Source organism: Neomonachus schauinslandi, chromosome X, assembly GCF_002201575.2.
Source record: "Neomonachus schauinslandi chromosome X, ASM220157v2, whole genome shotgun sequence".
NCBI lineage: Eukaryota > Metazoa > Chordata > Mammalia > Carnivora > Phocidae > Neomonachus > Neomonachus schauinslandi.
Window position 1 is genome coordinate 17981451 of NC_058419.1, and position 10722 is coordinate 17992172.

General features: G+C 41.0%; 1 protein-coding gene across 1 annotated transcript; it reads left to right on the forward strand.

The window, feature by feature from the left end:
• Positions 1–6498: 6498 nt before the first annotated feature.
• USP26 (ubiquitin specific peptidase 26) lies at positions 6499–9273 on the forward strand. Its single transcript, XM_021684418.1, has one exon. It carries the CDS (start codon positions 6499–6501, stop codon positions 9271–9273), a length of 2775 nt encoding a protein of 924 aa, XP_021540093.1.
• Positions 9274–10722: the final 1449 nt, after the last annotated feature.

Sequence of the window (10722 nt, forward strand, 5' to 3'; positions counted from 1 at the left end):
CCCCCCCCCCCCCACCAGCGTACCCTGAGCCCCTGACTTTATGTTCTCTTGAGCAGTTACTACCATCTGGTGTTCTCTGTAGTTTGGGTGTGTACATTTTCTATCTTCCCACGAGAATGATCGTCTTGCGAGACCATGGCATTTTTTTTCTTCCACACCTAGAGCTTACCACAGTGCTTGTTAGTATGCCATACATATTTGTTTAAGGACTGAGTGGATAGAAGAAGGCCTGTTGAGTTTTGAGGGTCCCTTCCTCCCATTTGCCAAACCCAGCAGATTCACCTACCCACCCTCCAGTATTTTTCGTATGGTGACCATAGTTTCCAAGCCTAGATTCGATGCACATCATCTAATTGGTGGAGAGAATATCTTTTACTTGGATTTTCTTGGGAAATTAACAATGTGATGATTAGGTATATCCTACTTAGTATCACAGTCTCCAACGAATCTTAGAAGATCATTTTCCAGTTAGTTTAATGGGCCCCGAGAGTGGAATTGGCTTATCCAAGGTCACTAAGCTATGTTTAGTTTAAAATAAACGTGACTTGAAGTTGTTTGGCTTTTTAGGGCTCTTGCTTGGGATTATGAGAGATAGCCAGAAATTATCAGAAACCTTTGTGGTGATTGTCTCGCCCTGTCTTACTTACTGCATACAGAGTCTAGCACACTAGCTCATGGGTCTTTCCTTTCTATCCAGTGAGGCTTGCTAGGCTAACTGGGCAGGATTTCTCACCATACGCTAGACGTGTCTTTGTTCACTCACTCCACACGTTTTCTTTATTTAAAAAAGATGTATTTATTTATTTTAGAGAAGCGGAGAGGGGCAGAGGGAGAGAGAGTCTTAAGCAGACTCCACTCTGAGTGTGGAGCCTGACGCGGGGCTCTATCTCACAACCCTGAGATCATGACCTGAGCTGAAATCAAGAGTCAGACCCTTCACCGACTGTACCACCCCTGCACCCCTCACTCCACATGTTTTTAAACTTGAGAAGTTGTGAAACAGGGGCGCCTGGGTGGCTCAGTCAGTTAAGCATCTGCCTTCAGCTCAGGTCATGATCCCAGGGTCCTGGGTTCGAGCCCCCTGTCAGGGAGCCTGCTTCTCCCTCTCCCTCTGCCGCTCCCGGGGCTTGTGCTCTCTCTCGAAAATAAATAAAATCTTTTTTTAAAAAAAAGAAGTTGTGAAATAAAATGATAATTAAAACTCACCGCCTGTACCAAAATCACCTTCTCTACCTTGACCCGCACCTATTCAGTAAAATAAACACGTACTTGAGTTTATGTAGGTGATCCCAAGTGTAATAAGATGTCAGTGGAAAAGATCGGACACTAGAGATGTTTCTTTCTCATAGCCACAAGCCAAAAGGGCCTTCTAGGGTTTATTCTTCTGCCTCCAGGTGGTAAATACCTCCACATTTTCTCCTTTTGTAATGAATGTTTTGGGAATGAGAAATGCATATTCAAATTTGAAGGATGTATTGGTTTTCAGGTTTTCGGGTTTTTCTTGCTTTTGAAATAATGAAAGCATGAATGGTGGGAAATAGAAATACAGGACACAGAGGGTAAATACTCCAAAAGCCTCACAAATCCTTCTAAAGTTATCCTAACACACAATTATTAACTGAGCTTCTGGGTTCTTGGACTTGCAGGCATTTTTCCCAAGGGCCAATTTCTTTGCCGGAGGGCTTGGGAAATCTTACTCCAGAAGATTCTCTCCTTTGCAAAACACTGCTCCCACCCCGGCTTTGTGTCAAGCACTAGAAAATGACAGTGAAAGATATTTTCCCAGATCCTTTGTCCCCACCCGAAGCAAGGCCCTTTTCATTTGTGATGTGTATAGGATGATGTTTACAGTCTACGTTGCTTAGGTACAGTGAATACTCACGTCCTTTGTGTCCCTGAGAGCCCTGGTCATGATACACGGCATAGAGCCGACACGCAGGAAATCATAATCCATAGCATAGAGCAGATGCTCAGCAAATACTCAATGACCAAGAAGATCGATGTAAAGTGAATTAGTAAATGAACCATGAAGCAGACATTTCTACCAGGAGTTTTTAACCATACAGCCACCTTCTTGACACCAGAGGTGATGCCTCCCAATCTGACAAGAATAGTGCAGCTCTATGAGTTTTTGCCTCTGCTCTGAGATCAGCAGCTCGCCTAGCGTGTTGCACTAGCACGTGACCAATCAAATTGAACGGACTGAGTTTGTGGGTAAAACTAGAGAAAAACACTTTGGCTTTCACAACTTTGGAATGGAGTTGAGTATCACTACTGCTGAAGCCTAGTTTAGTCTGCATAGAATAGTCACATAGCACTCTTCAGTGGAGTCTTAGAAAACGGCTACATTTTGGTTTAAAATCTTCTAAAAATGAGCAAAGAAGCCCTAAAAGCCTTTGAGTGACAAGGCAGAATCAAAAAGACGGTTTCAACTAGAGATGGGCTAGCTAGGAAAGTGAGCAGTGGTTAGACCCCTTGGCTGTCCGTCAGCAAGATGGCTCCTAATCTGCACTTTCCCTGCTCAGTGGGCACAAAGAAGTCACCTTTATTCTGGAATGAAATATACGCACCTTGAACTGTGAGGAGAGAGCAATGAATGGAGACATCGTTTTTGGAAACACATGTCTCTTAACTGCCCCCTTGAAGGCAGAGAGTGGAAATGCCATGAGGGTCTTAGATTATTTCAGCTATCATTAGAAGAAACAGACAACAGTTTTTGATAAATACAGATCAGCTGGGATTGCAAAATTTTTGAATGCAGCTTGGAAATCTTTCTGGGGTTGTAGGTTCTCTCAAGTGGTTGAAATAGGAGAAATGAAGACTTTGTCTCTTTTTTTTGTGGTGAGGAAATAGTTTAAACTCTTAGCATCTACAGTAGGACAGTGAACTATAAATAATCCAGACAACTTGAATCTGCTGTTGTGCTTGAATGTTTTTATGGCCACATTTCCACCATGATAAATATGATCATTCTTTCACTTGGATGCATATGCACTTCTGTGTATGGATGGGTGCAATCCCTTCTTCACTGAACAGAGCTTGATAGATAAATACTTGATAAAACAAAAATCTCCCTAACTTACGCTCCACCAATTTTGAGTTTTTGATAATTTGGGCAGGGACCAGATCAAGCAGAAGTTTCCTTTAGCATTATCCATAAAGACAGGGTCTGCTGAGCAAGTTAATAACATAGACAAGATTTAGGAAGAGTATTTAACTATGTAGGAGAAAATACAGCTTCCCATAAATTCTGGCACATGCCTTCTTGATAACAAACATTTGTAGTGCTAAGTGCTTACCTATTCATTAATTCAGATTGGTCCCCTATAGAGTTATTCAGAAAATTTTAATTTTGAGTGACTCTGTACATCTGATCCTTCCTCGCTGGTTTTGAGTTACAGGGAGCTAGCTCAGATTATGTGGACCCTATGGCCAAAGCTGGCTATAGGAGCCTCTCTAGCTTACATACAATGGGCGAGAAATTCTTAGATTTACTTTTGTCAGTGAGCCCAATCAATACTCTAGAGTTGACTATGGTGTCAGTGGGATGCTAATCACTAATATAACTTCCTTTTTTTTTTTTAACTAATATAACTTCTTTGGAGTCACTGGTGTGTCCTGTGGAGAGCTAAGAATGGAAGACGCAGGTGGGGTGGGGGGGAACAGCACATTGATCTCTGATACCTCATAGTCTAAGGTCTCAGCTTGGCCTAATGGTAAATATTTGTCAAGAGGACCACTAAACTTTGTCTTTTTTTTTAAACATATGTGTACAGTGCTCAATACCGATGGGCATATACTGATGCGCATTGAGAGGATCCATTCTATTTTAGAGAGAAATGTTCATTACCAATAGATGATGTCTTGGTTGTTAGCAACAATATACCTAAAGTCCATTCTAATGTCATCTTAGAACATTTAGGGTTTGGGGAATGGTTTCTTTATTTAGTATTCAAGAGATTGTCCTTGCCTTGAACACATCTCATAAGCTTAGTGAGTGTTCACATAGGATGTTCGAGACATTTTTGGAAAGCTGGGACATTTGGCTGTATTTTTTGACCATGTGTAATTTGTAGCTGATACAGGATGACAAGCAGAATTACCTATGGTGGGGTTTTTTTTTATTGATATTTTCCCGTCATATTTTAGGGCACTTAGTTGTAAGTTAAGTTTTCAGTTCTCCTTTGACTTCTTACATGCAGGTTGTGGTGATTTAGTGCACTGTCCCGGTGCTGTTCCTTGTAACCTGATGGGAACTTCTCTTTCCCTACATCAGTGATTTGCTGTCTGACTGTTTCCTTTTACTTACCTTCTGCTAGGATGATGTTAGGGGCCCTGGAGGGTACAAGCCAGGGGTATCTGGCTTGTCCCAAAGCAGGCAGTGTGTGCTTAGAAGTGTTAATATGTAAAGAATTAGGGTTATAGATTTATCACTTTGTGAAACTAATTAAAAGGTGCTAAGGTGCCTTCACGAGTGATGTGTTTGCAGAGCCTCAGAACTTGTTTGGGGAGTTCTTGGACTGAAGTTCAGAATGGATGGCTGTGAAGTTCTCAAGCCAAAAATGGCCTGAGTCAGGTAAATTTGGTAGACCTAACTTGTTGAAAAACATGTTTCACTCGTGGTTTAGTAGGCAAGGCACCTGGGGAGTAGAGAGATGGGATTATTTCAAGAAATCAACCTAATTTAGCTTGTGAGAAGTGCACGTCAGGCATTTCATGTCAGTTGCAAGAGGTAATCAATTGGAGGAGAATGTGGAAGCAATTCTAGCCAATCAGAAGGACAGTGTTAGACTGATTATAAAAATGGTTACTTTACGGTCTTAATTCCATGTAGTCTGGAAGACAAACAGATCTCACACTCACTGTCCACATCCCATAATTAACCCTGGATAAAAATGCCTTGTACTTGTCCATGGATGACTAGATATGCCCTAAAGGTGTTCAGATAATATTTTCTGGAAAAGAGAGTAATAAGACCTAAGGCCTACTAGAAGTTGTTGCATGTGATTTTCCCATTGCCTGGGTTGGTGGTCCAGTTATACTGCAAAGCCTTATGACAGTTCTCCACAGCCCAGTTGACCCAGACAATCTACTGGTGATTTTACGTTAGACAGGTGAATGTGAGCATAGTTGCAAGTATGAGGAAAGCAAGACTAACGATCCAGGAGATGGTGTTGTATTGTACATAATTCACCCATGTTGAGCATAACCAGTTTTTCTCTAGGCCATATGATGATGAAGTAAGGAATGAAAAGTAAAAAAAAATGTTACTTGGGACTTAGTAAGAAATTTGTGTGTGTTAATAAGAGACCCTTAATGCTGACTTGGTTTTACCCCTGGTATAATGGCCAAAAGGGCACCAGACCATTGGTTTGTTTCCTTTTTTAACCTGGGGCATTCTTCACTCTGCATGGATGATACCAACCTTGAAACTTTGGGCATGCCTCCATAGGAACAGTGAAGCTGCATTGGAGCCCATGAGAAACTTTCCACTCATCATATCCTGTTTCTTGTAAATTATTTATACTACCTGCATTTGCTTGTTCAATAGTAAAGCACAGTAAACACAATCTTGAGCTTAGTCTCAGTCATAATTTTGACTAACTTTCAAAATTGTTTTTTATGGTCTTGCTCCACATGGCTTTAAATTTTCAGTTACCTCACACTTATCATAAGAATCGGGATTGGTTAGAGCATACCAGGTCATCTTGGTTTGTTGGAGCTGGAGATAGTGAATTCTTTGATATCTGCTTTAAGCAGTGGTAGGTTAGGTGCTCACATGGGGTAGAACGTGTGGACTTCACACTGTGCCACGTGAAAGAAAGGAACATAACTGGATTTGGAAAGAGGTAGATTGATTTACATTTAGTGGCCTGTGTATGAAGTCCTGTAGATTTCTGGACATAAAGAGCTATTCACCTGTTATTGGTTTGAGGGCAGCCTAGTGCCTCCACTCTCTTATTCACTTATTACAATTGCCCCTTGGGGTCATTCTATGACAGGAGGATTAGCACATTATATGCTACGCTTGAGACACTGTTCATTATGCTCTTCAGCTATGTATTGAAAGTCTTTAATGAAAGTGTTTAATGATTTCAGTTGAAGTGGGGAAATTAATCAGAATGGGATCTAGTGTTGTAGTGGAAAGGAGATTTAGTGTATGGGAGTAGAATTTGAGTTCTATCCAAGCATTTTTCTGATAGCTTAAATGATTTTTCTTGATTTTTTTTCCAGTAGCTGCCTTGCCATAGAAATCAAGATTCTTCCCTCATGTCATCGTGTACAGCTCTTGAATGGTATTGGTTTTATCACGAAATAGCTGGACATCCAGAACCTGAAGAAACTGTAGTATAAAACCAATACTAAAATAGAACCATTCTTGTAGAGAACTAAAGAATCATTTCTTGGTGCTGTCGCCAAAAGTGACCTTGCAAAACAAATTGGAACTTTGAGACTGTCAATAATTCAGGATACGTGTAACTTACTTTTGAAGAAAAGATGGCCACCCTAATGGTACACGGTTTTGTCCAAATATGGAGCAGGAAGATGGGGATGTCTAGGTCCAAAGAAGCACACATTGAAACAGTAGAAAGAAAGAAGAAGATCAAACTGGTGGTGTATTTCACCACTGGAGAACATGTAACTTTTCGACTAAGTAATAATATTAAAAACGTGGTCCTTAGATCATATGGAGAAAAGCAAAATCACCTGCACTTAACTTTCCAAAACAATAGCTACTTGTTTATTGAAAGATTATCTTCCAGAGATGCTGAAGAGTTGAAGATGTTCCTGGATAGAGTCCATCAAAATAATATTCAGCCATCCATGAGACCTGGGAGGGATGGAGGTATCTTTGCCAGCATGACAACACCAAAGGAAATCAACAAAAACTCATTCCACAAAGCACGCAAGAAGCCAAATAGTGGATCTTTTCAGACAGGAGAAGGAAGTGGAACACCTGACCTTCAGAAGATGCCTTCCTTTGCATCAAAGTCATCAAAACTTAGTTGCAAAGATTTACTAGAGAATGGATACGGGAAGAAGACAAGGATGCTATCATCTGGTTCAGAGATGAATGGGAAAATCCCGCAAAAGAGTAACTCTGTAAGAAAGAAGAAATCCCAGACAAATCCCTTGAGGTATGTAAGCCACAATGAGAAGAAAAAATTGATGTTAGGAGTGTTAAAAAAGAATAAGAAATTAGAGGCCAAGCCCTTAATCAAGACCGTTTCTCCTGGAAAGCCTTGCCTGGATGGCGCAGGTCTTCTTCAGATGCTGTCTGAGAAAATATATTTGGCATTTCTGTTGGCATCAAAGTATAATATGAATGACCCAGAGTGGGACAAACTCAAGAAGACCTTTGACTTCTACCCAGAGAAATTATGGCAAGGCCTCCCCAATTTGGGAAACACCTGTTACATGAATGCAGTTTTACAGTCCTTATTTTCGATTCCATCATTTGCTGATGATTTACTCAGTCAGGATTTCCCATGGGGTAAAATTCCCCTTGATGCTCTTAGCATGTGCCTGGCACAGCTGTTTGTTTTGAAAAATGTTTATAACATAAAAATCAAGGAGAGGTTACTTGTGAATATTAAAAAAACCATTTCAACAGTTGCAGAGATCTTCTCTGGCAACATACAAAATGATGCTCATGAGTTTTTGGGCCACTGTTTGGTTCAGATGAAAGAGAACATGGAGAAATTAAACACAATTTGGAAGATGAAAATTGAATCCGAGAAGGACAATTCAGCTCAACAGGTCTTTGCTGGCACTGCTGCCACCAGAGTGCTCATTTGTCCCGTCATCACTAATTTTGAGTTTGAGTTGCTGCGCTCTATTATTTGTCAAGCCTGTGGTCAGGTTGTTCTCAAGACAGAAGTGAGTAATTACCTCTCCATCAACCTTCCCCAGGGAATGAAAGCTCTCCCTGTGTCTATTCAGTCTGCTTTTGATCTCTTCTTTGGAGCAGAAGAACTTGAGTATAGATGTGAGAAATGTCAGCACAGGAGTTCTGTCGCAGTGCACAAATTCAGTAGGCTCCCCAGGGTTCTCATTGTTCATCTGAAACGTTATATCTTTAACGAGTTTTGGTCTCTAAGGAAGGATGACCAGGAAGTTGTTATTTCTAAGTATTTAAAGTTATCATCTCATTGCAATGAAAGTACCAAACCACCTCTTCCTGTGAGCAAGAATGCGCATAATAGGGACTCCCAAGTCCTAAAAGTCTTCCAGAAGATCAGTGCTGAAAACCTTTGTCCACCAGCACTTTCCACAAAATTGACCTCAGCATCCAGTGTTTTCCCAGTTCCACACACTGGGCCAGACAAAGAGCCTGAACCACAAAAATGCCAGATTCTCTATGAAGGGTCATGCAGAGAAGAGCAGAAAAAAGACCTGGAAAAATGTTCCAGACTGAATACAACAGAGTCCAAACTGATGAACCTAGGAGATGGAGCAGTCATTGAAAAAGAGCTATTAGCCGCTGGCTTAATGATGAATCTGGAAGAAACGTCCCATTCTCTGATCCACGACAATGAAGGTAAACCCACCAGTGGTCCAGAAACACGCCTTGCAGACAATTATCTTCAAGAAGCATCTGAAAATCTAAAGCAAAAGAAATATGAGAAAACTAATATGTTTGCAGATTTTGAGAGTGTTGCTGACACCATTGAAGATTTTTATGATGGTAAGAAAAACAGAATTTCAAATGAATTCCAAAAAGTGGCTGAACATACCCAGCACGATGAAAGGATGAGGCTCTACGAACAAGCCCTTCAGCAGGCACTGCTTCAAGCCCTTTTGAAGCCACATGCCCAGTGGTACACGGAGAACCTCAGGAGACCTACAGACTTGAGTCTCCAGGGGGCCGATGTGAATTCCCTAAGTGCATCGGGTTCCAATGAAAACCCTGGAAACAAACAATTTTTAGATATGGAGAAGACAGAAACTGAAGCCAAGAAACCAAAAGGAAATGCTGAGATGAACGATCTCTACACCTATCGGCTCGTTGGTGTTGTCAGCCATCTCGGGCAGACCCCAAATTCAGGCCATTATATCAGCGATGCCTATGACTTTGAGAGGCAAGTGTGGTTCACTTACAACGATCTCCAGGTATCAAGTATCCAAGAAGATCTGATGCAGGAGGCTAGGCTTTGCACCGGTTACATCTTCTTTTACATGCACAATGAGATCTTTGAAGAGCTGTTGAAAAGGGAAAAGAACTCTCAGTCTCGTAACACAGAGACAGCGGAGACCCCTCAGGAGAAATAAGTGGAACGGACTCCTGGTTGCACACATCTGCTTGACTGCCTCATTGGTCATCACTTTCTCCATGGAAGAAAAACTCTGAACGCTAGCCAAAGATGAAGAGGCAGTTGGCATCCAGGACCAGAGTTCAAGCAGAAACACTTAGGGAGAAACCTCCATTCCTAACCCTAATGCAGACACTTCAATCCCACCGTTCTACCTGATAAGCGTTCTTTTCTACTAGGCTAGAACTGTGCCTTCCATATTTGAGTGCAGTGGATTTTAAGTGCAATCCTTGAACCAGCAGCATCAGGAGCATGGAAAAACCTCTTAGAAATGTAGATTCTTGGGTCCCACCACATCCCTACCTAGTAATTCAGAAACTGTCGTTGAGGTGGGTTGGGGGTAGGGAACAGCAATTTGATGGAGGTTTTGTCTGATACTTGAGAAATTTAGAGAACTACCGCCATGTGTTAGAATATCCTGGTGGATTTGCTGTTGTATATTTGAATTACGTATATTTCTAAAGGGGTTTGATTATGGTTTTTGTTTCTTATATTCATGTATGCCTTTCCTTCAGAAACTTATAAAAAACAAAACACACACACAGAAATCACTCTTCTGATCATACTCAGTGATTTGATGAAAAAAATTTAGTTTCTGGAGTCCTGACCAAAAAACCCACAAAAACACCAATTGCTGAGGTCCTAGCAATTAAAAAAAAACAGTTGCTGTTGTCCTGTCAATAAATAATAAATGAAGTTGGTAACTCATGAATCCTTTTGGGCATATGCAAATGAGACTGTAACACCGGGTCAAGTCTCCAAATTGTTTGCTAAACTCCTCCTTTTCCTCGATGCCAAATGGGTTATATACTCTCAAGCTAAGGATGGAGAACTTATTTGCCCTTAAGAATTTGACCCATTTTTCCTGTTTGCTAGCAAGCTGTTCTTGGTGTCATTTTGGTCTTCTCAGAGAGGCACTTGCTTTGCCTCAAAGGAATATTGATTTACCAGAACTTTATCTTGAACAATCCTCTGCATTCAACATTGCAAGACTAATTCTAGATTTATTTCTCCGTATCTTTTAGCAATGTTGGCCTTACTCCTTCAAGGAATAAACAAACAATGCATACTTTAAAGTGGACTTGTAGGATTTGGAAGTCTTACTTGTTACTGATTTTGTACAAGGTCATAAAACATGCACCTATTTGATACAATGCCATACAACTTGTGCCTATTTAGTACAATGTCATAAAATGTGTGCCTGGAGCTGATCTGCTTCGGGGTAAAACCTCATGGATCCCGAGGTGGTCATATACTGTTGGAACTCCATGTGATTTAGGAATTTGGAATTCTGATAGTACATAGGTGCCATCTCTGTCCCCTAGCCTTTTTCCACCTCTGAGGCAGGGAACCTGTAACACCTTGTACCTTTGTTCGGAACAAATTACCTATAAATTACTCATACTGA